This window comes from Orcinus orca, chromosome 1 (genome assembly GCF_937001465.1).
Source record: "Orcinus orca chromosome 1, mOrcOrc1.1, whole genome shotgun sequence".
NCBI lineage: Eukaryota > Metazoa > Chordata > Mammalia > Artiodactyla > Delphinidae > Orcinus > Orcinus orca.
The window spans coordinates 167,200,381-167,227,943 of NC_064559.1; the positions used below are offsets into that span (position 1 = coordinate 167,200,381).

Here is a 27,563-nt window from a genome sequence, read left to right on the forward strand (position 1 = left end):
CCAGAAGCATAGGAGTCATTTTCGGCTCCCTCATCCTGTCAGCTACCGAGCCCCAGGAGATTCCCATCCATCAGCTTCTCTCCACCTCGCTGGCCTAGCACCCCTCACCGAAGCTGCCGCTGGGTCCCTCACTGCATTCCGCGCTTGGCTCTTCCACAATGGCCCCCTGAGGGCTCTTTCTGAAGCAGAAATAGGTCACCCCCTGGTTAAAGCCCCTGCCGGCAGGACAAAGACCAAACTTCTTAGTATGACACCCAAGGCCCTGAATGGTCCAGCGTCAGCTGAATGAATTAATGAATGTCGTCCCTTCTGTCTGAAACACATCCTACACCTGCCTCCCACTGCCTAACTCCCACTCAAACTTGGCCCCCTCCAGCTTTCTCTGACCACCTCCCACTTCATCCCCCCCCCCCACACACATACACACACTGGGCTAGTTTATTTATTTATTTATTTTTTTGCCTGCGCTGGGTCTTCGCTGCTGTTCGCAGTCTTTCTCTATGGGGAGCGGGGACTACTCTTCGTTGCGGTGCGCAGGCTTCTCATTGCAGTGGCTTCTTGTTGCCGAGCACGGGCTCTAGGTGCGCGGGCTTCAGTAGCTGCGGTGCGTGGGCTCAGTAGTTGTGGCGTGCGGGCTTTGCTGCTCCGTAGCGGGTGGGATCTTCCCCGACTAGGGATTGAACCCATGTCACTGCAGGCGGATTCTCAACCACTGCGCCACCAGGGAAGCCCAAGTGAATTATTTTATTCAACATTTAAGACATTTTTATTGAGAACCTGTTCTAAAAGTGGGGATAAAACTCCCATGCATGCAAAACAAAAACAAAAACAAAAACAAAACTCCCATGCACAGTGCTTAAATTCTAATGAGGGAAATAGTAAGAAAAAAATAAACAAACATATGTCAGGTGGTAATGGTTGCTATGGAGAAAAATAGAACAGGATAAGGAGTGGGGACAGGAGCCATTCCACAGAGGTGCTTTAGGGAGGGTTCCAGTGATGTTTGATCAAGGACCTAGAGGCAGTAAAGGAATGAGGGAAGCCTTGATCTGGGGGAAAGTGTCCCAGGAGAAGGGAATAGCAGGGGCAAAGCTATGGCAGGTGAGTGAAAACAGAGGCCTGCTGGTCCAAGGCAGGGTGGAGGAGGCAGGGAGGAACCCTGTCACGGGACTGGACAGAGTTTTACTTTCAGAAATAAAACCACAAAACAACACAATCTCATTCAATCTTTTTTTTTTAATTAATTAATTTATTTTTGGCTGCGTTGGGTCTTCGCTGCTGCGCGTGGGCTTTCTCTAGTTGCAGAGAGCAGGGGCTACTTTTCGTTGCGGTGCGTGGGCTTCTCATTGCGGTGGCTTCTCTCGTTGAGGAGCATGGGCTCTAGGCGCACGGACTTCAGTAGCTGTGGCTCACGGGCTCAGTAGTTGTGGCTCGCGGGCTCTAGAGCTCAGGCTCAGTAGTTGTGGCGCACGGGCTTAGTTGCTCTGCGTCATGTGGGATCTTCCCAGACCAGGGCTCGAACCCGTGTCCCCTGCATTGGCAGGCAGATTCTCAACCACTGTGCCACCAGGGAAGCCCTCTAATTCAATCTTAAAGGCTGGCATGCTGAGCAAGGAATGTTCTTATTCTTTGTAGGAGCTCCTTCTTTACACTGTCAGGTACCAGGGCTCTGCCTTTTGGTGTGATTTCAGCCACCAAGTCATCAACAGTAACGTGTTCTAGTCCTTTTTCTTTCATTACCGCTTTACAGTGTGCCTTCTACTGATCCTTCCAGCCACATTCAATTAATTTAGCTCTCAGCAATTTTTTGAGGCGTTCTCTTTCTCCAGTTTCTATCCACTGCTGCTCTCATCTACTCATCTTTGTTAATCTTACTAACCACCATCACCGCGGGCGAGGGCTGTCCCTTCCCAGTGACAAAATGACCCTTGTCCTGATGACCGTTACCTACCACACTCTTCAGCTGCCCGGACCTAGACCCTCCATGGAGCCTTCTCCTTGAGTTCATGAGAATGAACTCCAGGCTGGGGCACTCTGGACAGGAGGTGAGGGAGGTGTAGCAGGAACCGGGGAAGGGGCAGAGCGTCAGCGTCCTCGCCCTAGCCATCCCTGGCACGAACTTGCTTTGTATATTTTTGTACTTCCCAGTCAATGTCCCTGGCTCAGGGCTCAGCACATAGTAGGTACTTTCTAGACAGAACTAAACCCATCCAAGAAATTGCCTAAAACCCATTTTGCTACAAGGTGGCTCAGGACATCAGAAGGCATCAACAGAAGATGTAAAAACACATTTGATTCTAAACTTAAATCCTCTTCCTTCTTCCTGAGAACCTCTCTGCTGGCTCTGCTATGCTATAACATCAGGAGTAATCATCTTTTTCGAGTTACAAAATGTTACCCCAATTACTACCTCCTCAGAGCCTCCACACAACCTTCACAGTAGTGACTCTCCATTGTCCAGAGGCGTCAGAACCGTGGGCTCGGCCAACACTTATGGACAGCCCAGCAAAGGATTCCCCGTCAGTTCCCTCATTTAACATCCTCATTTCACAGACAGACTCAGAGACAGAATATCATCTGCCCAAGGTCCACCAGCGAGGCCCTGAGCCAGGCTGAAGCCAAGTCTCCAGGCCCTGGATTTTGCACTCCTCCCATGGAAGCCCTCAGTGCCCTTGTGGAAACTTCTGCTAAAACTGGGGCTGACCAGCCTGGCCCTGAGCCTCCCCGGGCAGAGTTACCCAAGGTATTGACCCGAGGTGCCTCCTCAAAATCCCAGGACCCAGCGGGCAGGAAGGGGATGGGCTGCGTGCTCAGCATCCATTCGAACGTCCCTGGGCGTGGTGTGGAGGACAGTGGGGCAGCCCCCAGACTCCCAGCAGCTGTGGGGAACACAGAAACAGAGCTGCAAACCAGGGAGAGGAAAAGGGATCCTCTGGCATCCCTTGGCAAGCACAACCTCCTGGGTTGAGCCCATGGACCTGAAGCCTCATTCCTTTAAGTACCACCTTCTGGAGGCCTGGCCCCCACCAACCTGATCCCAGAGCCCAGGATTTCTGCCCCCCAGTTTCTGGCACCTGAGTGAAGGAGTGGTCATCTTAGCCTAAACTTGTAATTCACCTCTCCTTCCCCTCTTCCACCCCACCTGCCTGTCCCTCCACATTCTGGTCACTCAGGTACTCACTTGTTCTGTTCCTTTCACCACTGTTGCTGTGCACTGGAGGTCCACAGGTGAATGATGATCATTCCCTGACCCGGAGGAGAGGTGCTCACATTCCCTTGGGGGAAATGCACACAGGACCACACCCATGCACAGAGGCCAACAGCAATAGGTCATGGTCAGGGAGAGGCAGAGGGGCCACCAGGGGATTCCTAGCCCAGACCAGGAGCCCAGAGATGGCTTCCTGGGAAGGCTTTCCCAGGCTGGATTTTAGAATATTAGAAGTCTGTCACAGGAAGAGCCTTTAGGGCAGAGGATTTCACACCAGTGTAAGCAACATGGCGTAAGGATTTCTGCCTAGATTATTACCCAGTGCCTAGAACAGTGCTTGGTACATAGTAGATGCTCAATAAACATGTCCTAAAAGAAAAAAAAGGGAAGGAAAGAGGGAAGAAGGGAGGGAGGGAGGAATAGAGAGAGAGAGGGAGAGGAAGAAAGAATGAGTATAGGGTGGATGTGTAAAATAGCTTGGTGTATTCTGGGAACTGAAAGTACAGTAGTTGCAAGCTGCTATAGTTTAGGCTGCGGGGCTGAGCTGGGGGTGTGGCCTTATCTAATCTTATTGTTGTTGGTGTGCATTTCTTATTTCCTTACCCGTCCCAGAGCTACTCTGGGGATGAGCTCACTTTTTCCTTTCTTGTTCCCCGTAGCCCCTGGTGCGTACATGGAGTGCTAACTGCACACAGGTACTGAACCTGTGCTGGGTGCTGGAGACACACAGATGACTCAGAGTTAGTTCCTGCCCTCCCAGCCCCCCAACCACCTCTGGCTGCGGAGACAGACAGTAAACAAATGGCCACAACAATGGGCAGAATGAATGGAGAGCTATTCTGGAGGTTCAAGCAAAATGAGACCAAGCAGAGGGTTAGAGGGATGGGTTTTACTCCAGGAGTGAAAAGCCCGGAGGATTTTATGGAGGAGGCATTGGAGGGGATGCAAGCCTTAAAGAATGAGCAAAGAAGGGGGCTGGGGTGGGAGGCACTCCGGGCCAGAAGATGTGGGGGTGGGGTGGGGAAGGTGGGGATTGGGGGATCCAGTGGGGAAAGATAGCCTGGGGGAATGGGTGGGGGACTTGGGGTAAGTGAAGAGAGAGTGATTGCGCCCAAATTTCCCAGGTCTGCCTGCCTATCATGTTAGTCCCTTGGCTTCTCCAGAGAAAGTGCCCTTCTGAGGTAGGGTGTTTGCTTCTGATCTGACCGCATTTTGGATCACTGTGCTAGCAACTGCACATCTAGTTGGGGCTGCTCAGTGGTCCTACTTCCTGGGAACCCATCAGCTCCCCTCTGTCCAGCAGGCTGGGAGGTTATGGCACCCTCCCTTCTCGCTCGGCCTGGGCCCTCCCACTATCTCTTTTAGGTCCACCATGAACCTACCAACATTCTGGGTCAAGCCCCAGCAAAGGGAAGACCACAAGGACAGAGAGCCTGGCACAGGTTCCCCAAATGCATGCCACACCTGCTCGGAAAGGAGGTGCTTGTCCTGTTTTCAGGGTGGGGTGTGGGGAAAGAAAACTATAGAAAGGAAATCTTAGCATCATAGAACATCAGACTCTCAAGAGATATTAAAGATCTCCCTTCCCATTTGACAGATGAGGAAAATGATGCACAAACAGATATACCTGTGTTGCAGCCCTAACTCTGACACAGCATGGCCAACTTGGTAGAGCTGTGATGCAGTAGGGCCAGAGAAGGGCAGTGTTTTCCTTGAGCTGGGACCTAACCCACACTCATGACACTCATAATTTGTGGGCCTTGCAGACCCAAGATGAGTCAGGCTTCTTGTGAGTCAGGCTGTTGACAAGCCATTCCTGGCCATTCCTAGCCCATCAAAAATAGAAGTCCAGGGGAAGGGTATGAGCAGGCCAATTTAATTAGTGTGGGCTCTAAGGTACCTTAAGTTAGCCCTATTAAATTAAAACGCCTGGGGGAAAAAATAACTGTAATTATTTCCTTCTCTCCCCTATCGTTGTATTTCAACTCCCTCCCAACCTCCATGCTTCTCTCATTCACAAAACAACCTTTAAACTGGGAGCTAGCACAGACAACCAGAGACTAGGGTTCAGTTTTCCTTTTTCTGCCCCCTTCCCCTTCCAGCGCTAGGTCCCAACAGAGAACACAGCGCGTCCAGAAGCGGTGGTAGGGCCTGCCTATATTCTAATTTAGGGAGGCTGCTACACTGAGCAGAACATTATTCCAAAAATGCACCCAGAGTCTCCTTCCTGAACCAATGCAGATCCGTTTGCTGCGGGGCATTTCTTTTTAAAGCCCCTTTTTCTCTCTTCGACAAATCAAAATAAGCAAACTTTAATGGTAGTGAATTATACTTGATTTTGTTGAATCTAGTTCTGAGTTTTCCTACTTGAAACGTGTTTCCCCAGGACACTGACCTATCCTTTAATTGTTTGGTGCGAGGCATGTTAGGGGGAGGGGCGTTACTTGTTTATTGGAACAGCGCTGTTAAAAAAAAAAAAAAATCAACCTAGGCTAACAGTTTCAAGGCTCCCCTAAAGATGTATCCAAACAGGCAGCCAATCAGCGCTTACACAGCTTTTTCTGCTTGACTCTTTTAAAGAGACAGTGCCGACAGTGTTTTATCACATTTAAAGAGAACCGCGCTCTAAAAACAGTCTGAAAATGGGGGAGTCTTCCCGTTTGGTTGGTTTCTCGTCTTAAAGAGTCTCTAATGAGGTACACTCAGTGTGTCCTCGGGTTCTCGCCGTGGGCAGAAAGGAGTCAGCAGCAAATAGCTGGGTCACTCTGCCAGCCCCCCCCTCAATTTCCCATTGTACACCTGGGTCACTGACAATGGAAGCTTCCCCTCCCCCCACGCCTGACTCTCGTCCCCCGCTCCCCAATTTAGCTCCATTTATTTGAAGTTCGCAGATTTCTGTGGCGCGCATTCCGCGTAGCGGGGCGCCCAGGTGACGCCCCCCTACCCCGGAATGGCACCATCTCTCGTAGAGAAGCCGAGGGGCTAACTTGCTAGGGCGGGCAGACCTTGGAAATTTGGGAGCAATCACTCTCCGTTCTCTTAGCCAAAGTCCTCAGTCCCTTCCCCCAGGCTCCCCAAAGCAGTCCAAGGGCCATTTTCGCGCGACTCCACTTTGGGGTTTTCCAAAGTATTTTAATGATCTAGTAAAGGAGCAGCCTCGCGGCTCGGCGCCGGATCGAGCCGCCCAGTTCTCAGCGTGGAGCCCCGGGCCCGGCACTCCGAAGCCAGACTGGGCGAGAGGGAGGACCGGGGGCGGGGCGGCCAAGGGGTGGACGGGTGGGAGTCTGGGGAGGGGGCCGAGGTCGGAGCCCAAGGGGAGGGCAGGCGAGGGGGAGGGGGAGATAAGGGCTGGGCCAGCGCAGGGCTGAGGCTGGGGGAGGTGAGGGGCAGATAAGGGAAAGGGACGTGGCGGGGGGGAGCCGACGGTGCTCCGCTCAGGGGTCCGCGCCCCCTCCCCTCCGACTACGCCGCAGCGCCCCCCCCCCTCCCCAGCGGTCCAAGCCGCGGAGAGCGCCCGTCGGACCCTCTTCTCGCGGGGGCCGGGGGACTAGATCTTCCCTGTCCCGATTCGTGTCCCCTCCCCACATCTAGAGAAAACAGAGGCTCGCGCCCCCGGCCACCCCCCCCCACCCCGTTGGCCCGCAGGAGCAGGAACAGCGGCTCCTCGGTGGCGGCCGCAGCGGGGACTGCCGCGGTCTGGCGCTGACAGGGCGTCCCTCCCGGGCCGCCCGGCCCCTCCCCCGCGCGCCTATTGGCCGAGGCGCATATCAATCACGGGACGTTGACGCCCGCCTTGCTCCCTCGCCCGGGTAGCCACGTTCGGTTGAGCTCCAAGTAGACCAGCGGCAGCGGCGGCGGTGGTGCCGGAGGCGCTGAGGGAGGCGCAGGCGGAGCCGGGCGGGCGCGCGAGCGAGCCAGTGGGCAGCCGGGCCGGCGGGAGAGCGGCGGCGGCGGCGGCACCGGCACCCCAGGCCGAGCCGGCGCGGGAGGAGTTCCAGGGCGATGGGGCCGCGGCCGGGGCTGACGCTTTGACAGCTGGAAAGAGCGCGGAGCCAGCGCCTGGGGGGGAGGGAGGGGAGCGCGGCGAGGAGAGCGCGAGCGAGCGAGCGAGCGAACGCCGGGGAGGGGGCCGGGAGCGAGGGGGCAGCTCGGGAGCAGCCGGAGCGGTAGCGGCGGCGGCGGCGAGGCTCGGCGCCCTCTTCTCTGCAAACCATGTTTGCGAAAGGCAAAGGCTCGGCGGTGCCCTCGGACGGGCAGGCTCGGGAAAAGTAAGCCCTATTTTCCAAGTGGCGGCCGCGCCGCTGCCGGGCTGCGGGCGGGTGGTGGGAGGCAGGTGGGCGGGCGGGGGCTGCTGAGCCCCGGGCCCCGGCGCCGCCTGCTTGGCCCCTTCCCGAGGCCGCGGCGGGCGGCGTGGGAGAGCCCATTGTTGGGAGCCGGCGGAGGTTGGGGTCTGGGGGCGCCGCCGGGGGAGGGGGCACTTGGTGGCCTTGGGGCGTGCCGGGCGCGGGGGCCCGCGGTGAGGGATGGACGAGGTCCCGCGAGCGAGCCTGGGCGCTCGCTCCAGCCGGGGCGCTCGCCGCGCTGACGGCACTTTGCCCACCGGGCGCGGGCAGGGGGCGCGTGGCTTCTGCAGCCCCGAAGGCTCCTTTTGTCCGCCCGCGGCGTGAGGAGTGCGTGCCGGGGGCTTTGTTCGGCCGAGAGCGCTCTCCCTTCCCTGCCCTTGGCCTCGCCGCCGGCCCCGCGCCCTCCGGGGCGCCGAGCTGGGCAGGGACGGCGGCGCCGGCTTGGCCCTAGGCTTGGGGGACAGTTGTTTTGGGGGGAGGTGGTGAGGGCGGTGCTTTACTGCCCTCTCCAGAGCTCGCGGAGCACTCCAGAGTCCAGGACTGAGTCTCCCCGGACTCTCAAACGTGGGGAGAGGGTGGGTCGGTGGCAAGGAGTGGATCGGGAAAAGGAGCGAGGCTCGGGGGGTTGGGTTGCTTGCGAGTTTCAGAGACCTAGGTGGGTTTGGTCCCGACGCTACTTGGAAGTTCAAGTTCGGGGGCTGCTCTCCAGCCCTCGCGGCTTGAAGTAAACGCGTTTCCTCATACCCACCCCCTAACTGCTCGTACCCGTGGCCCCAGGCAGGACCGAGCTAGCTGCTCACCTCTGGTTGGGGCCACAATGGGACAGCACGGACAGGGTTGGAGGACAGGCTTGGAGGCCAACTGGCAAGGTCCAGGAGCGAGCGCCCGGTGTGGTCTGACGCTCTCTCTCTCTCTCTCTCTCTGTGCCTGCTACCCACTTTCCAGGTTAGCTTTATACGTCTACGAATATTTACTGCACGTAGGAGCACAGAAATCTGCACAGACCTTCTTGTCGGAGGTGAGTGGAACTCCCCCCATCATCCAGTTTCTTGACACCCCTCCTCCCCACTCTTCTTAAAGCCTTTGTTTTCTGGAGCAGCCACTGTGGCCACCATTTTGAATTTTTATCACCTTTTGGCATGTATCGTGAGTTGGTCTTCACAGCCTTTGGCTCTGGGAAGCCCCTGGCCCACCCCTTCTCTCTGCTCCTCTAAGCTGTCTCTGCTCTCTGCTCTCTCCTTTCTAGATTCGATGGGAAAAAAACATCACGTTGGGAGAACCGCCTGGGTTTTTGCACTCGTGGTGGTGGTAAGTTTGTGTGATAGTTTTGTGTGTGCGTTTGTTTTGTTCTGAGCCCCCGGCTTCAAGTGAACAGAGATGGGAGATCTGGAGCGGGTCCCTCCATGCCTTAGTCCCAGCGTTGCATAGAGCAGGGTGCCGTGGGGCCCTCAGGACTGGCCAAGGAGGAGAAGGGCAGACGAGGTCGGTGCCTAAGTTTCTGCCTCCTCTTGGCCCACTGTTGAGAACCCTACTAATCGTGCCTGGTGTTTGCATGGAAACTGTACTTTTACATCTCACTCTGAGGCGCTGGGCATGGGCTTGAAAAAAAAACCTGCATGGGTTTTTGTCAATTCTGCACGTTGATTTAATTAGAGGGAGCGGGGGTGGGGTGGGTGGAGGGGCACCAGGTCTGTTTTACAACTGGCCTACCCCTTCCTTTTTCTTCTGTGAGCTCAAAACCTTGAGAGAGAAATCCATGGGGACCTTTTCCAGGCACCCTGAGAAAGAGCAAGAAGGGACTGCCACTTCCTTTAAAGATACTGATTCAGACCTACTGGACCTCCCCCCTCCCCCCACTGCTCTAAGTATCCCTAAAACCACCAAGTTTCGTTTTACTGAGAATCTGGCAGAGTGCCTGTAGTTGGTAGATGGGGGCTCTCTCTTGACTGTGACCCTCTCCCAGGCCCCTGGGCCCTGTCCGGGTGGGACCACCGCCGGTGTGCTCCCGGTTTGCAGCCCGCAGGAGGGAGGCTTAGGGTCAATGGGAAGGAGTTGCTGTGAGTGTAAGTCTTGGGTGTTTTGTGGGACCGATTGGTGGAGTCTTTGACATTCTTTTCAAAAGGAAAAGAGAGCGGAGTGGCTTTTGATATTTTGGTGAAGTTCAGGAAAACGGAGTGCCCTGTCTTGGGATCTTAGCGCGTTTACCTGACCGCCAGCTCACTGGGGTAACCATTTCAAGTGTCTTTGAAATGCATGGGGATGAAGTGTCTGTTCTAACTTGCACGGAGAAAATGAGGTTTTAATTGCTTTTGCCAACCTCGGAACTGCGGAGTTGGAGGCATTCGGTGTGGTGTAAGGATTCTGTCTGTAGGAGTGGGTGGTAGGTTTTCTGGGGTGGCTTTTGGAGAGGAGTGTGGGGCTGGAGCTGGCGGGTCTGTCCACTGTGGATTTTGCAGAAATTTAGGCTTTTGAGTAAAAGTTACTCAGAAGGGACTGGGGAGTTTGTAGTGTTAGAAATCTTCAGTGTGTGGAGGAAGTTAGTCAGACGTGTGCAGCCTCAGAGCACAGAAAGAAATGTTCTCGAGCCTCCCTCTGCAGTCAGCAGAAGTCCCCGATTATCCTGTTCTATCCTTAATCCCCCGCAACTTCTCCAGCCTTATCTCAGCTCCGGGAACTAAGAGTGCGTCGTGCTGGGCGCAGGCAGTGGTGGCTCTGTGATTTGACACCGACCGTGGCTTTTGGGGTGGCAGGAAGTGGTGGAGCTGATCTGAAGAGGGCCAGGCTGCGTTCTTCACGCACCTGGAGTGAGGTGCTTGTCAGGTGACTGGCAGGGCTGGCTGTTTGTGATGGTGACAGGAGCACTGGTCTGGTAGTCAGACTTCCGCTCTGGTGCACGTTTTACCCTTCAAGCGGGTTCCTATCCCTGGGCCTTGGGCTCCCGACCTGGAGAGGGTTTTTAAGGCCCCTTTTTGGTAGCAGTGGCTACCCTGTGTTTGTATAGGGTTTTACTGGTTGACAGAGGATTTGTATGTCTGTTTTCACATAATGCAAAGTGTTGGGGTGACCATACAAGAATCATGGAGGGGGGTTAGGCAGGGATATCCGCCCCCCTCCTTTTGCTGGACAGGTGGTTGTCTGAGGAGGGCTCTCTTTCAACGTGAAAGGACGAGATACTTGGTTATCCATAACATAACCTTTGGTTAATTGATACATGTTCTTTGGTGGGCGGGGGGGAATGGTTTCTGTATGAGAACACCTTGGGGGAGGGCCTGGTTGAGAGTCGGGTGGGCTGGCAGGAGATGGGGATGTGGGCTCTGGGATGAAGAACCTGTAGATTCCCTTTATTGCTAGAGACACCCAGTTTGCTGTGCATATGAGTCATAGTCCTGACTTTGACAATTTAACCTTTTTATGAAGTGCAGCCATTTTGGGTGGAGGTGGGGGGTGGTTACCGGAGCACCGAAGAGACAGGCATGGATTCTCATCCAGATTCCTGTCTCCCATCTGGGCATCAGTGGGTGGGTTACCCTAACCTGCTGGAGCTTCAGTTGCCCCGTGTATAACGTGGGGATAAAATCACCTACCTTACAGTGCTGTGGTAGTTACAAGCAGTGTCATGGGCATGAGGCCTCCAGCACATAGTAGGTGTCTGATGGGTGAGAGCTATTACTCTTATTACAAATGCCAGGCTGTCAGAAGAGGTTGGGTCCATTTTGTTGTTAGGCTGAGTATGCCCAGTGAAGGCTGGGAAGGTGGGATTGAACCTTGGGGAGACGTGGTGCTGTTAGCACCGTGCATTGTACACTTGCTGTTGGGCACACAAGTAATAATTAGTAACCTGATCTTATTTTATTTTTCAACTTGCAGCGTATTTTGGGACCTTTACTGTGCAGCTCCTGAAAGGCGAGACACTTGTGAACATTCAAGTGAAGCAAAAGCCTTTCATGATTACGTGAGTAACAAATTTTTAATCCTGGCGATAATTGCAGGGTTGGATAACTTGAACTTCTTTAGTACCAAAAGCAAATACACAGCCAACTGGCAGTGGTCTTTGTTTTCTCCTTGCCTTTCTTTTTGTCCTGCCCACCTCCCTGCTGCCCTCGCCCCGTACTCTCCTCCAGCAGCGGTCTAACTTGGTGAATGGTGTTTCATAATGTTATAATTATGCAGCAGAGTGTAGATACCTATCTGGAGAATTAAATGGCGTTATGCGGGGCTCAACCATGTGGGGTTTATGTTCTGATTGGGCAGTCACCTGGGAGGATGGTGGGGCTGAGCCTCTTTGGTGCTGGTTTATGAAGAAGTTGACCACAACCAAGAAAAATGAAAAGTAAATATGAAACTTGTGTTTTGGAGTAGAAGGTGTGTTTGAGTGAGAATTTGGTGAAATAGATTCTTAGGTTACTTTCCAGGGAGGGATCTTCCAAATTATGTTTTTGGAGGGAGGTGCGTGTGTCTGTTTATGGGGGGGGCTTGTGTTGTCCATTAAGACAGTGTGTACTTTGAGGTCCTTGGCTGGTCCATAAACCTGTGTTGAAAATGTTCTTGTGAAGATAGTATCATCACATTGTAGTGCTTTCTACTCTATCGTTCATTCTCCCTGGATGAGTTTCTTAAGATTGTAAGAGAGATGTCTGTCACATGTCCATATCCCACCAAGGTCCCCTTAAAAAAAAAATTGGACTACAGTTGGGGTGGAGTCGGACTTACGATCAGATGAAACAGGTTAGGATCTTCTGCGGGGGGATGGAAGGGGAAGTGTCCGAAGATCTTCCCAGCCTCCTTTGCTTCCTGTTGGTCTTGTAGAAGGTTAAGTGTGTGTGCGCCTGTATGTGTGCACACACAAGTGCACTTAAGAGGTCATTTATTGGATTTTGCACTTCTGCATGAGGTGGGAAGAAATGGTCCCAAAGCTCTAGGGCATGGAAGTTGGTTTTTTGAATGTCATCAGAGCCCACCCACTCGGCCGGGCCATCTGCATCCCCTGCATGCAGTTTGAAACTGGCCTGGGAGACCAGAACCCATTTGGTTGAGTTTCACAAGTGGTCAGATCCTATGCCACAAGTATCTTTCTGGTGAAAATTTCTCCTTGTAATATGAGGACTGAAGAGACTCCCCTGGGGGCTCCCTGGTTTTGAGAACATTCAGTGCGATGAAATTTTGCTATGACTGTAAGGTTCATACCCTTGGAGTGGAATGCTGAGGAAATTGACCAGTTCTTGTGCCCTCTCCAGGGTTGAAAAAGAGAAGCTGCTGAATGGTACTTATAGCCTGGTGAACTTTTAGTAGTACAAGGTGAGAGGGCTGGTTCACTTGTGATGTGGTTCTTCTGGGAAAATCGGTGGTGATGATCACAGGGTTTCCTGGGGTAGAGGCTAAGAGTTACGTTAGCCATATAAAAATAGTTGGGGAATTTGACTTTTCTACCTAGTAAAAATCGTGTGTGTGTGTGTGTGTGTGTGTGTGTGTGTGTGTGTGTGTTTTAACCTGTGGATGGCCAATTCCTGTGTGGCCTGTATCTGACAGCTATGCAAAATGGTTTCATTTTAGAGTGGGGTGGGGGACGTACCTATTTCCAGTCACTCTCTTGATATAGGATGTCTGTGCTATCTTTCAGAGAAGTTAATAATTTTTAACTAAGTTTGGCTCTGTAGTACATAATGTGAGACTCTCTTTGGCAATTTGTGGTTTGGTCTGCCATCTTGGAACAGTATGGTGGTAGTGAAAGTTTACATGGGTTTTCTTTCAGTAATTTGCTGAGGAAGGGCAGCAGAATTGTGTAGAGATTGCTGAGGTTGGTGTAGACATTTAGAAGAAGCTACCAAGAGCTGAAATCACAGTGCCTGAGGCCTAGGATTCACAGATCTTGGGATCAAAACCCTTTCTCCTGGATTGGGATCCACTTGGTGTCCTGTGGCCTGAGAGTCAGGTCATGTGAAAGGAGGGATGGAGTGATGAATGGGGATGGGTAGGGAACGTCTCTATTGTGAAGGAGTTAAGGGGGGTGGGTATTGAGTTGCAGGGGTGAAGGAGAAGCAATGGGAAAATGAAAAAATATTTAAGAAAATGAAGAAAAGGAACCCTCTTTTCTCTTTGTCCTCCTCAAATTTTCGTGTGTTCTCTCCATTCTCATGGCTACTATCTTGTTCACCCTCATCTTTCTTGCTAGAGTTATTGCTGAAGCCTCTTTGGATTCCCTTCCTTTTGTCTGGGGTGAATGCCTCTCTTATCCGTCACATCCTGTCCACTTTTCAGCTTCTTTGTGGAGGACTTTGGTGGTAGTTTGCTGTACACTCTGATCACTCCTTCATCTCAGTGGCTATACAAACCACCTGTACAAACCTTTGTTGGTGGCTTTCCATGTGCTGGGCCCCTGTGCTGGGCACTCTAGGTTCAGGCTCTCATTTCAAGCTGCCAGTGGCCCTGGGAGAGAAGACATGTTGCTAACTCCATTTTGCAGATGAAGAAACTGAGACACAGAGAGGTTATCATAGTTGTAAGAATTAGGATCCAAACTCAGGTCATAACTGACTCCAGAATCTGTGTTCCTAACACTGCCGAGACTTGGCCGCACAGGTCCGTGGCAAATGTCACCCGTTTGCACCTATTCCTGCTAACTTCTCATTCAGGTTTGTCTTTCTAACCACAGCTTATTCATTTTTTCCATGCCAGAGACCATTCATTTAAGAGCTATTCATTTCTGTAGCTCCCACAATACCTTGCACATAGTAGGTACGCATGCTAAATGAATGAAGGTATTAAGGAACTATGGGTAAGAAAAAATACTCATTCTTGGGCATTTTGGTAATTTGGATAGCCAGTAGAATATTGGAAGATGTTCTTTTAGTGACTCGTTTTTGCTGGGTCATCTTGAGCCAGGTGATTTTAATGTGGGTTGACTAGTTACCTTAAATCCTTTTTAGAAGATAAAGTGGAGTGTAAATAAGAGCATGCGGTAACTGGCCTTCTGTTTTCAATCAAGGAGATTCAAAGATTCTCATGGTTTGTCCGTGCAGCTCAGATATACCTGCCTGGGCCTCAGTGGGTAGTGAGTAGTGAGTGTGTGTGGGGCATGGGTGAGGAGGGACTCCTGTGGGGCTGGGAAGGTCCTCATTCGGGAAGATCCTGGTCTCAGCTCTCCTAGAGAAATGAATTTGTGTCCTTGGCCAGTGGTCTCTCCTTCCTGGTGGTGGTCAGTTCAAGCCAGGCTACAGGGCCGGGAATGAACCAGGTGACTCAGCGGTGGGAGAGGGGGTTTAAATTTTCTCTGAATTGGTGAGTTTTTATTTGAGTCACAGTCTATTTTCCTCCACACACCTGGAAACTTCAGTTTGCTTGGCTCATTGTGTGTAAGCCGGAGCACCCTGATGTTGACCACACGTAATGAAGAGCGATGCAGGGTTTGGTACCCAGAATGTACTTTTCTGAGAAATGGGTTTACCTGAAGTGAGAAGAGCCCAGAGGCCATGGGAAGAGCTCGCAGGGACCCTGCCTGTGGTTTCCTTGCTGTTGCCCAGAGGCCATGGGAAGAGGCTCGCAGGGACCCTGCCTGTGGTTTCCTTGCTGTTCCCCTCCGGCCAGGGCAGAGGTTCTCTGGTGAAGCCCTTGGGTCCCCTTGGGTTCTCTTAGATGCCGATGTCTGTCTGGTCCTGGCCTTTTGTGGAGTGGACAGTCCCTCCTACTAGCTCAGTGCCTCTGAGTTGAAGGTGCTGGAGAGCAGTGACCCTCACATTGCTGTACTTTTCAAAACGCTTTTTCAGTACATGGTTGTGGTTTGGCTTCACAGCTGTCTGTTGGTCAGGTTTTATTATTTAATCTCACTCCCATTTTACAGATGAAGAAACTGAGGCCTAGAGTTTAGATGGCTTGTCTGAGGGCATGTAGCCAGGAGGTGGCAGAGCTGGGACTAGACCCCACTCTGCCAAATTCCACCTCTGAGCTTTTGACAACCCTCATTTGATACAGAATTCCTGCAAAACAGAGGGAAGATATTATCATTTGACCCAAAGTGTGCCCATGTATAGTCACTGAAGAAATAAATTTAGCAGAGAATTAAACTGAAGCCCCTGAGAGGTGAATTGCAGAGTCACTGGCAGAGGTGGGACCTGGCCTCTGAGAAGGGAGTTTGTTATGGTGCGATGGCTCTTTTGGCAGGGAAAATGTGATATAAAGCTATGGCCTTACCTTCCAGAAAATGCATGTATCCCCACTGGGGAGACTTTGTACATGATTTCAGGAGGTTCATGGCTGCTGTCCCCTCTGTGATCCCCAGTGCAGAATGTGGGGTGCCAAGTGGATGTGGAGTCCCATGACCTTGGCGAGTCGTGGGCCTCAGTTTCCCTGCTCTGAAGACCTGCGGTCCCTTTCAGGTCAGCCTCAGTGGGGCTGGCTCTCTTACCCCTGTGCTCCCCCCCAGCAGGACTCAGCTGACCCCCCTCCACTCCCAGCTGTGAGCGTGTGTCTTCAGGCGGGTTGGTTAAAGTCGGAAAGCGCCCCAGAGTCCTGGGCGTGGACGGGAGCTGAGGTATTTGTGGCTCTGTGGCAGGGGTCCAGTGTCCTTGGTGGGTTTGAAATAGCAAAGTGATATTTGAGAGGACTCTCCTTGGATGTGCCGAGCTAAGGTTCCTGCCAGGCGGGGAGCGTCCCCGCCTGCCAGAACCCTTTGGGGGCAGGGGTGTGAGAGGGTGGCAGCGTGGGCAGGAGCGGGAGAAGGCTGCAGCTGGGCTCTGAGGAGCTGGGGGTGTGCTCTCCCCCGCGATAAGCCGCTCTAGCTATCTGCCCAGAGGTCCTGGCAAGTTCACGGCGTTGCCTTTGGCTCTGACCCTTGGCACCCTTGTGTGGCGGATTATAAAAACAAAACATACACACGGTTGTTTCCCCCCAGCCCCCCATTGGAGCTCAGACTGTGTGTTGTGGCCTTTCTTCGGGCTCCCACCCTGTTTGCTGCAGCTCCTCTTAACCCCCGAGGCTGCCAGCCTCCTCTATCGGTAGCTAATTAAACACTAAATGAGTAACTGGAATTGCTTTTTGCCAGAACCCGGGCAGTGTGGCCATCTTAATGGGTTTCAAGTGGCTGCAAGACCCCAAATTGCAAATCCTTGCCCTTTATTTCAAGGCGGGAGGTGGGGCGGGGGGAGCAGGGGGGACCCAAACAAAGTTTTTGGCAGTGGTCACTTCATTTGAACTCCAAGACCAGCCGTGCGCTCCAGTCTGTGCATAATGCCATCTTTGTTAGCTAAGCCTTTGCAGACTTGGACCAAGAGTTAGCTGTGTGCCATTCACCGCTCTGAGGGAGCCGGGAGACACCCAGATCGATTTTCCAAGGCAAGCTGCTTCTGTAGTGGGGACCTCGGGCCAGAGCCTCCTCGCCCCTTCTCTTGACCTTCCCGCCTCTGTGGGTGAGTGTGTGTGTGTGAGCTTAAGAGGGAGCGGTGGAGGGGAGGTGTGTGTGCTTGAGGGCCTGTCAGCCAAGATAACAGAAATGTTACACTAGCTGTAGCCTTTATAATAGTGTCTGGGGTTTAGAGTATTTAGAAAAATTAATCTTTTTTAGCTTGGTAATAATTCTGACCGCGGCACAAGTGCATTAGACGATTCACATAAACTTCTTTAATACATGTTGCTGGGAGCTTACAGCAAATAGACAATAATGATTGTTTGTTTTTGATTCGCCAGGGTAATGGGGTTTTTTGTAGCCTGGGCAAGATGAGTTTTAGGAATGTTTCTCTCTCATGTTATGCTTTTTTCTCCCCCTTGGACCCTGAATCCTCTGGATTTTGAAGGGTTTGGGTTCTGACTGGTGGCTGGGATGCACACCTGAGTTCCAATTCCTGCTCTGTCATTTCCTGGCAGGGTGGACTTTTGGAGCCTTGGTTTCGCCATCTGTAAAATGGGGAAATGGTGAATCCTTTATGGGTTTGTTGTGAGGGTTAAGTAGGATTATATATGTAAAATGGTTGTCTCTCTGTGGCCAGTGCTTGATGAGTTTGTTTCCTTTCATTTTTTTTTTTTTTTTGCGGTACACGGGCCTCTCACTGTCGTGGCCTCTCCCGTTGTGGAGCACAGGCTCCGGACGCGTAGGCTCAGCGGCCATGGCTCATGGTCCCAGCCGCTCCGCGGCATGTGGGATCCTCCCGGACTGGGGCACGAACCCGTGTCCCCTGCATCGGCAGGCGGACTCTCAACCACTGTGCCACCAGGGAGGCCCTTCTTTCTTTTTATATCCCCAAAGTTTCCCCCAGAACCTTTTAATATGATGGAGATAACAACATGTTTTTCTGGAAGAGCAAGTTGACCCTAGGGAACTGGATACATTAATTTCCCGATGATGCCCTCCGGTGCCTGGGCTCCTCTGATGTGTCATGGAGTCCTCCCCCAAATACCAGTGTCTTGTCTCCCCACCCCCCAGACCCCTGCCAGGGCCAGAGCAGGCGGTCCTGGCATAGGCTGGCACTGATAAATGCTCCCCTGAGACGTCTGTGCCCCTTATCTGTGTCGGACAGAGTGGTCCTGTCCCACTCCCGTGTGTGGCTGCCACGTTGCTGAATGGGAAGAGCATGCAGCTTGGCACATGCAGAAACCTAGATGCAGATTTCGGCTTCACACCCCTTGTCAGCTGCGGGGGGCCGCCACTTTTCAAGGTCTGTTCTCTTGACTGTAAGGTTGGCACAAGGGTCATACTTGCTCAGCCCACTGTGGGGGCAACAGTGAGAAAGGCGTAGAAAACTGTCCAGGGAAGGTTACCTGTGCGGGACAGTGCTGTGTCAATATTTGCAGGGATGACCAGCCTTGAAAGCCCCGCAGTTGGGGTCTTGTCTTTGTCCTCTTTTTTTTTTTTTTTTTTTTTTTTTTGCAGTACGCGGGCCTCTCACTGTTGTGGCCTCTCCCGTTACGGAGCGCAGGCTCCGGACGCGCAGGCTTAGCGGCCATGGCTCACGGGTTTGGTTGCTCCGCGGCATGTGGGATCCTCCCGGACCAGGGAACGAACCCGTGTCCCTTGCTTCGGCAGGTGGACTCTCAACCACTGTGCCACCAGGGAAGCCCTCTTTGTCCTCTTTGGTACATACGTTGCCCTGGCCGGCCTCAGGCCTCACTTCACCTTTGAATTGAGTGAGGAGTTCCTAAAAGGGCCCTTAAGGAGAAGGTGAGGAAGGGATGTGTCAGCCATTGCAGGTCCACGGGAAGCTGGTTCTGGGTGCCCGAGGCCTTGGTCAGCTGGCCCCCAGACCAGGAGCAGAAGACACTGCCAAGTTTTGAGGTGTTGATTCAGTCCAATTACCGAGTGCCCGCTCTGCTCCGTGTCCAGTGGAGGAGACAGATGCTGCCCAGGATGCGCTCGTGTGCTTAAAAAACCTTCTCTTTGGAGAGCCCAGGATGCAGAACATCACGACTGGTCATGGGAGTAGGTAAACAGCCCCATTCCCGTGTGGTGGCCGGGAAGGGTATTTAATGTAGTATGTGTAGGTAGCAGGGTTGCAGGTGGTAGAATTGGAGGTCACGTCTTACGAGGAGGTACCCTGAGGCCCAGAGGGGAAAGATGCCCCACCTGAAGTCATCAGTAGGACTCAAACCTATAAACCGTATCAGATTCCATAACTCTTTCCTTTGCCCTATGCTGTCTTGCTGCACTTACAAGCTGTGTGAACTTGGGCACCTTAATTAACCTCTTTGTGCTTCAGTTTCCTCAGGTGGAAAATGGGGTTAATAAAGTATACCTGCCTCATGAGGTTGTTACAAGGATTAAATGAGTTTATGTACGCACACACACGCGCACACACACACAATACATATTGTGTCTGGTACAGCGTAAGTGCCGTAAACGTGTGCTTTTTTTTTTTTTTTTGGCCATGCCATGCGGCTTGCAGGATCTCGGTTCCCTGACGAGGGATTGAACCTGGGCCACGGCAGTGAGAGCACCGAATCCTAACCAGTAGACCACCAGGGAACCCCCTGTGCTCTCATTCTTATTATCTCATTTCAGGCCTGGTATGAGTCCTGGCTTTCTGATGGCCGAAAGGGGGGGCAGCAGCAGAATGATGCTGGTGTGAGAGGTGTGCTCCTGGGATACGTGACCCACCTGTTGGTTGATTAGCACTCTGGACCCCTGGGTTTGAATCCACCTTCTTCAAGCAACCGCGAGTGACTGGGGGTGGGGTTCATACATGCAGCCTCCAAACCAGCCCCGCTGCTCGTGAGGATGAAGTGCCAACGCGTGGACGCTCCTGGCCAGCGCCGGCCTGTGGTGTTCAGTCAGTGTCCGTTCCCTACTCTTGTAGCCGTTTTCCTTGCTCTGGGAATCTGGAACTTCCCCAGGCCCCTCTGACCCGTCCCTGGTGTTTCTCCTTGGTACTTAAGATGGGTTTTTTGCTCCAGCCCTGCTGTAGAGCACATGCCAACCTGGAATGTGGCTGCCTCTACCAGGCCTGCCAGGACCACCCCTAGGGGAACACCCACCTTTTCTTCTGTCTTCCCCCCGGGAGCTCTGTGACTTTTATTCATTTGCTATTTGCTGCCTGGAAGTAGAGTGATGGGGGTAAAGGTTGTATCTCTTCCTCTCCCTCTTCTAGACTGAAAGCTCCTGAGAGCAGGAGCTCTTATCTCCACCCCCTTTCTGCTGCCCCTGCTCCTGGGGCCTGTTGCAGAGTTTTGAGTAAATCCTGAGGGTGGTGAGCTAGGCTCTGGGCCTTGAGAAGTGAGAAGGGTTTGATCCCTGCCCAGGGATCAAGTATGTTAAATATGCGTTTTAATGGAGATGGACGAGTGGTGAATGGTAACTGTGAGTCATGACCCGTTAGTGCTTTGTGAGATCAACTTAGTGGGTCACGAACTGGCAATTACAAAAAAAAAAAGAAACTCTGGGGCTTCCCTGGCGGTCCAGCGGTTAAGAGTCAGCACTTCCACTGCAGGGGGCACGGGTTCGATCCCTGGTCAGAGAATTAAGATCCTGCATGCCGAGCAGAGCAGCACAACCAAAAAAATCAAATCAAAACAAAAAAAGAAACTCTGTATCGCAGAGAGTAAACATAAGCATTGTTTCGGGAAACTTCTGTTTTCAGCAATTTATGGGTGCCTATAAATAAACATGTGCCCTGGGTTTTCAATGTAAAATTTGCCTTGTTGCGGGTCTCAGTCTAAACTTTTTTTTTTTTTTTGCGGTACGCGGGCCTCTCACTGTTGTGGCCTCTCTCGTTGCGGAGCGCAGGCTCCGGACGTGCAGGTTCAGCGGCCACAGCTCCCGGGCCCAGCCGCTCCGCCACATGTGGGATCCTCCCAGACTGGGGCACGAACCCGCGCCCCCTGCATCGGCAGGCGGACTCCCAACCACTGCGCCACCAGGGAAGCCCTCAGTCTAAACTTTGAAAGCTGCTTACCCAGAAAAGGCTGAAGTTGAATCTTGGGTCTTATAGGCTGTGTGACTTTGGCCAAGTGGCAAGCGATTGCTGACCTCAGTTTCCTGATGGGTAATAAGGAGGGAGTCATTCCCACCTCTGAGGGTTCTTGGGAGAATTGATTCCCTGCCTTGCTTCCAGGTGGTGCCTGGTGGTTCCTGGGGACCTTTGCCTTTCGTTTTTGCTACCGTATTCTTAGTTCATGGAGCCTGTGAGAGGTGCCCAGCAGATGCTTGCTGAGTGCTGAACAAGCAGTGGCTCCCACTTGAAGTCCGTCGCTTGTTTCTGCTGGGTGGCAGCTCCCTCTGCCTGTCTGCAGTTGAGGTGGCGGCGGGGGCGTGGGTGGTGGTGGTGGTCTCCATCCCCTTGTGGTGGTTGTTGTCTGAACATCTGCAGGGCTCAGACTCTGGTCGCGGCAGGAATCTTGAGGACAGGTCTCAGGGCATCCTGTCTGACCCAGGTTGGCCCAGCTTTCAAAATTCCCTGTCCCCTCCTGGTGACAGCTGTTTGCACAGCTCCGAGGCAGGCTTTGTGTCCCTCGCTCTTTGTGTGTTTGGGTGAAGCGCCTGACATTTCACTTCTGTTTTGTAGTCCTCTGACCTTAAGAAGCACAGCTGCTCCCTGGGGTCCCTGTCTGAGGCTTTCCTCTGATCCTTCTCTCCCAGTCACAAAAGGCTGTTTGAGAGAACAGGCTCTAGGGTGGCAGCCCTCCCCACTGCCCGGGATGCTGGCTGCAGCTTTGCGAGTTCTTGGGATGGACAGAGTGTGGCTTTGCACACTGGCTCAGGATAGCAGTCTGCTGGTGGGCAGTTATTCCTGTGAGCCTGCTGCATGCATGGCCCTGTGCTGGTTGGTGATGGGACTAAGGCAGTGTCATGGACAGCACAGAGGATTTGGATTTGGATAACCGGGGTTCAGGTTCTGATTCTTCCAGGTGGCCTTGGGTAAGTCATTTGGCCTCTCTGAGGCTTGGTTTATCTGTGATAACAAATGATGTGAAACAAGGCTTGGTTTTGTTTTTTTTTGCCTCTCAAGATTTTCTTTGAAGCCAGGTGAGAGCATATAAGAAATGGTTTGTAAACTGTGGTCTATTTCAAATGTGAACAAATCGTCAAATCATAGAACGTATATCAAGAAAGAGCCTCTCAATTTACAGAGGGGGAAACTGAAGCTTGGGGTAGAGTGGTAGCAAATCTGTGACTGGATGGGCCCCTGATCCCTGTGGCAGCCACTGACTTTAGAAAACCTGCACCTGGGAGGTTGGCGCCTGGGTCTGCCTCTGTGCCATTCGGCAGGAGTTTGCAGCTTTTTTTGGGAGATGTCGTGGGCTTCCCGTGGCTTTGGCCGTGCGGCCAGTGCTGAGGGGGCAGACGGCCCAGTGGGCAGGCCTGGTGCCGGGCGTGTGCACGCGGCCGCTCTGTTCTGCTGTCTTTTAGAAGGCTTCCAGGAGAAAATGTTATCCTCTCTCTGGAGGCCCTTCCTCTTGGCAGTGCCCACTGGTGTTACACGAGCGGTTCTGGCCACAGCTCTGGGCGCAGGTTTCCCTGCGGGTCTCCGGGCTGCGGAGCCACTTCAAAAGGGGATTTTACAGCATGACAGGGAATTTCAGCCACCGTGTTATCTCCGAATTGGCCAATTGATGGTTTCAGCAGAGCATTTCAGCATCGGGGAAGCCAATACAATTTGAGTTAGTCGTGATGGCTGCCACTTTAAATACCACAGTGACTTTCCATCAGCGGGCTAACGCGCAGCACAGGGCATCGCAGAAAACCTGATCACTGGAGTGCTGCAGTCGATTCTGACCCCAAGCTACGGAAAATGAACTTAAATCTAGTGGGCTGTCGCCACATACTTTCTTCAGCATTATTTTGCTAGCAGCATCTTTGTCAAAGGGAACTGGAAGGGAAGAGAGCAGGTACAGATCACCGTGTTTGCCTGTGGCCTCACCCGATTTGAGTGAAAATCTTCCAGGGGGAGTGAGCCGCTGGGAGTCGGGGTGGTGGTTTCCTGGTGAGGGATGAGTTACTAAACTACAGCGTCGTGGTTTAATAATGATGACTCTCTAGTGAAGGAAACTGGTGTTTATTGAGCACTTACTATGTGCCAAGTTTTTATTTTTTTTTAAATGTTCTTATTCTCACCCTATTCAGGCTGGGTAGGGGACAGGACATTCCTCCCATTTCATGAAGGAAGAATTGATAACAACAAACAATAATTGAGTGCTAACTGTATGTCAGGCACCTTTCTAAGTGCTTTGGGTTTTATCTCATGTTGTCCTCAAAGCAGCCCCGTGGGTCCAGTTCTGTTTTTTGGGTTTTTTTCCTTTTAATTATTATTATTATTATTGTTTTTGGCCGTGTTGCGTGGCATGAGGGATTTTAGTTCCGCAACCAGGGATCGAACCTGTGTCCCCTGCAGTGGAAGCACGGAGTCCTAACCCCTGGACCGCCAGGGAAGTCCCTAAGTTCTGTTTTTTTGTCCTATTTTGTAGAAGAGGGAATTGAGGCAATAGAGGGATTCAGGAATGTTGAAGGTGTACTTAAACTAAAGTGCTCTGCATTGCTCTACCATGCTGTTTCCCTAAGAGTTAATACCAGATTTGGCATCTTGGCTGCTTAAGTAGTTGGTGACCCACTGCCCAGCCCTGGTGGGTCTAGGTGGCAGGACTAGGCGGGAGCGGTCCCAAGGGGGCAGATGACCTGAAGCCCTGTCTGTGGGTCGTGTGGCTTCTTATCAGCGCTGTGCTTCCCGGAGGCAGAGGGGCTGGGCTGGTTTTCAGTGACCTCACCCAGGAAGGAGATATTTTGCTTTAGCCTCATCATATACCTTAAGGAAGAGTTTCCCCATCTCTTCACTTTTAAGCCTCCCTTTTATTAATCCCCTACCACCCTGTGTGGACTCGATGCTTGAAAATATTTCATTTACAAATAGATTATATACATTGTGACCATTAATTTTACTGAAGACATAGGAAAAACAAGAGCTATATAGTTGCTGATTAGAGCATTTCATCAGCTCAGAAAAAATTGGGAATTTGGGATTTATTTCAGTTGAGGTAGACCCGATTTTGGTGTTGAATTAAAAAAAAATATATCAGCCCGACTCCAGAATCCGTGAAGTTTTTGAGAGACCTGGCTGGAGTCCTCAGGCTGGGAACCTCTGACTTAACGTCTGTGCTTCCCCCACCTGCCTAGCAGTGTAGGTGGCTCCTTCTAGCTGTGTTCTAGAATGGCCAGAGTTGGGCTCTGGTGGAAGAAAGGCCCTCACGTTCTCCCCTGAGAGTCAGGAGGGTCAGAGGTCAGAGTTTGCTCTTAGGTCATCTACCAAAGTTCAGGCAAGGCTTCCCTGTGAGGGAACATGTGGGTTGGAAAATGGACACCACAGGTGTAAGCTCCTGGGTGGAGAGCTCCCACCTCTGGAGGATACTCCAGAGCCCCCACCCCTACACTCAAGTACCATGTTCCCTGATGTTCTGAGCTGGCATCCAGTGGAGGAGATGGATGACTTGACTGTGAGTCCAGAAATCGTTCTTCTCAACCAAGCTTCCCCACTTATTAGCTGTAACCTTTGAGTGGCCATTGTCTTCTTTCTGGGCCTCAGTTTCCCCATTTGTAGCATGGGGACAGGGAGGGATACAGAAGCGATTTCTGATGTAGCAGTGACCAGCCTTTATTGCACACTTACCCTGGGCTAGGTGCCGTGCATGGGCGTGCTGTCTAGTCCTATAACTCTACAAGGCAGGGGCTGTTTTTATCCCACTCCTTGGATGAGTAAACTTGAGGCTCCAAGAAGTGAAGTCGTTAGCCTTGGTTATGAAGTCATTAAATAACGGAGCACAATTTGAACCCAGGGCCCCATTCCTAGTCTTTGAGCCACACCGTTATTTTAATAAACTTTAGGATGACTTTGAGAGATGAGGAACTTTGGGGGAAAAAAATGTTCTTAGAAAGAATTGAATCATTTCTGTAGAAACCCGTAAACATGTGTCTTTTAAAAAAAAAAAAAAAAAAAAAGATGTTAGTGACAGTTTGCTTCCCAGTGAGATGAATGCAGATAAACCTATTTTGACTGTTAACTTATTTTGTTGCTTAAAAGCCAGTGACATGTAGTGTTGAATTTATTTTTCTTCACAGCGTTTAAGTGTTTGCCCCTTCTTGAGTGACGTGTGTGAATCTGGGAATTGCCTGTACTTTGGGGATCGAGGCCGCTGCTCGCACTTCAGGATTTTGCCTTAAGAGGGGTGACTCGGGGGAGGATTTGTGCGGGCGCAGGGTGGAGCTGAGAAGTGGCTTCCCAGCCATGCGCTTACCTGAGTTTCAGGGTGCTTTTGGAGCCAGAGCTCACTCCGAAGTTGGGGTCACGGTGGAGAGCTGATCGCAGGAGTCTCTGTGACTAGAAGCCTAAATATTTATTCTGTTCTGTCCCTAATGAAAACAAATTGTCAACAGTTGTTCAGTAACTGACTAAATTAAAATCTGTAATTAGTCAATTGGATTAAAGAGTTGGCACAACCTGATTGTATCATGCTGGTTAGGTTATTAAGAGAAAGGGTGTGATTTTTAATTACTGAATGCTAATTTTGACAGTTTCAAAGAGAAACAGACGTGTTTCTCCCCCCTTTTCCTAATTTTGAATGGTTTGGAAAGTAAAGACACTCGATGTGTAAATTATGTTTTTTTGAAGGAAAATAATCCGAGAAGGCCCTTCTGTAGAGTAGAGGGATTTTAGTTAAGAGGCCACATTGGATTTGGTTGAAAGGGTGAGTTGGAAATCCTTCCTTTCTTGAAGGAAGGATGGCCCGGCGTTTGGCAGCTTTGCTTTTGCTTTGAATGAGAAGTTGGATTTCACATTCAAGCAATTCAGTCATTGAGTTAGAGTTCTTTTTAGTGTCTCTCCCAGTCTCTCACCTAAAGGGGGTTTTCTGACCGGCGTCCTGGGGGCGAGAGGCAATAGGAGACAGAATCCAGTGAGGACACTACTGTGTGTATGAAGCACAGTGGGACCGCAGAGACACCACCAGCACCTGTGAATAACATCATCAGACTTTTTATAAAGTATTTTCTGATATGCTGAGCAACCCAGTGGGAGGGACAGGAGGAATGAAAGTTCTTACTGCTCTCCTTTAGAACTGAGGCAAGTTGAGAGCTGGGGCAGGAGGGGCCCAGGTGTGGCGGGTCCAGGCGGGAATGGGCTGGGGGCTGGTGGGGGAGGAGGGTTGCCAGCAGACAGGCAGGAAGGGAATTCTGTTAGGTAGTGGTTGGGGACAGACAGAGGCCAGAGAGGAGAGGGGCTTCTTGCCGGGGAGGAAGATGGAATCAGAAAGTAGGGCCTGTTGATGGATTTCAGGGTACAGAAAGCCAGCCAGAGAGTTGTGGACGAATTGGGTAGGCCAGTTTTAAAATGGAGCGAGCCCTTCTTCTGTTTTGTTTTTCTGGGGGATGCTGTGTTGTTGCCTCCTCTGTGAGGCTGGAATATGGGTTGTAAGCAGCCTTGGAACTGGGAGTGAGGTCTGAGCTGCTTCTAGCCACAGACCCCAATGTATAGCCTGGATCCCCTCATCTGCAGAGGGGCCCTCCCTTCTCCCCCGCTACCTCCCAGCTCCTGGGAGTTCACGACATGGTCTGCTCTGTAAGGTGCTAGGCCCGTGGGTCGCGTAAATTGGAGAACCTCAAGTCTCAGAGGAGGTCTAGGGATCACTGCAGGAAGGCCACCCAGCCCTCGCTTCTCCTTCCCTAAGTTCTGGGGGCAGCAAGAGGTTAACCTCGGCCGCTGGGCTGCCAGCTCCTTGCAGCCCTTCGGGCAACCTCCCTGTCCTGGGGAAAGCCGCCCTAGACCCTGTGCGTCCAGGAGCCACGTGAATGGTGTCATCGGTGTTGAAGCACAGGCTCGACTTTCTGCTGGCTGGGTTTTCCATGATCCTTTTTGGAAGCACCAGTTAAAATGGCCTTTTTCAAGCACCAGTTTTCAAGATTTAGTATTAGAGCTGCTAGTGATCTAGAATGAGTCATTTTTTCTCTTTGTTTTTAAAGGAAGCAATTTTGCTTTTTGTGTCTGATGGATATATGGCAGGGATGCTGGGAACCAGGGTACAGAGAACTGGGTGAAGCCACCTGGGTTCAAATCCCTACCTGGGCCTTTACCACAGTGTGACCTGTGCCAGTTGCTTTACTTCTGAGCCTCAGTGTCCTCATCTGTAAAATGGAGATTGCACTCAACCTGCAGTACTGTTCTGCGGCCGTGGTGCAGAGTGCCCTAGAAGATGCCCGGGAAGTATTTCTGGAATGCCTGAATGAGAGACTGAAAGGTAGCCAGGGTTCTTGGGAAGGTATTCCTTCTTAGGGAGCTGTGCTGGGTATGTTTAGACGCGTGAGTAAATGAGAGGAACAGAATAAAAAGCAGGAAGCATTTACAAGTGGTGGATTGGTGTGTGTTCTGAATTTGGAATTTCTCTTTCAGACTCAGGATCCACAGCCAAGGTTAAAGAGGTGGGGTGTGTGTGTGTGTGTGTGTGTGTGTGTGTGTGTGTATGGGGGAGTGGATTGTAGCAAATAGAAGAAAGGAAGTGACAGTGCTGGGAGAGAGTTTATTTTAAAAGCTTCCCCACTGATAGATTTGTAGCTCTGG

General features: G+C 51.9%; 1 protein-coding gene and 1 pseudogene across 12 annotated transcripts in view; one reads left to right on the forward strand and one right to left on the reverse strand.

Annotated features, from left to right (window-relative positions):
- Nucleotides 1–1,252: 1,252 nt before the first annotated feature.
- LOC125964734 (transcription and mRNA export factor ENY2-like) lies at nucleotides 1,253–2,334 on the reverse strand (annotated as a pseudogene).
- A 4,685-nt stretch (nucleotides 2,335–7,019) lies between these two features.
- The window catches only part of SSBP3 (single stranded DNA binding protein 3), a 165,260-nt gene continuing 144,716 nt past the window's right edge, over nucleotides 7,020–27,563 (forward strand). For 4 of the 12 annotated variants that reach the window (XM_033435433.2, XM_033435437.2, XM_049711030.1 and 1 more), the window contains exons 1-4: nucleotides 7,278–7,476; nucleotides 8,497–8,569; nucleotides 8,798–8,859; nucleotides 11,419–11,503. In XM_033435433.2, coding sequence (XP_033291324.1) covers nucleotides 7,421–7,476; nucleotides 8,497–8,569; nucleotides 8,798–8,859; nucleotides 11,419–11,503 — 276 coding nt within the window. In that variant the 5' untranslated portion in view covers nucleotides 7,278–7,420. Of the gene's footprint in view, nucleotides 7,477–8,496; nucleotides 8,570–8,797; nucleotides 8,860–11,418; nucleotides 11,504–27,563 lie in introns of all 12 variants that reach the window. The other 8 variants (XM_033435435.2, XM_033435436.2, XM_033435441.2 and 5 more) reach the window with 5 other exon arrangements.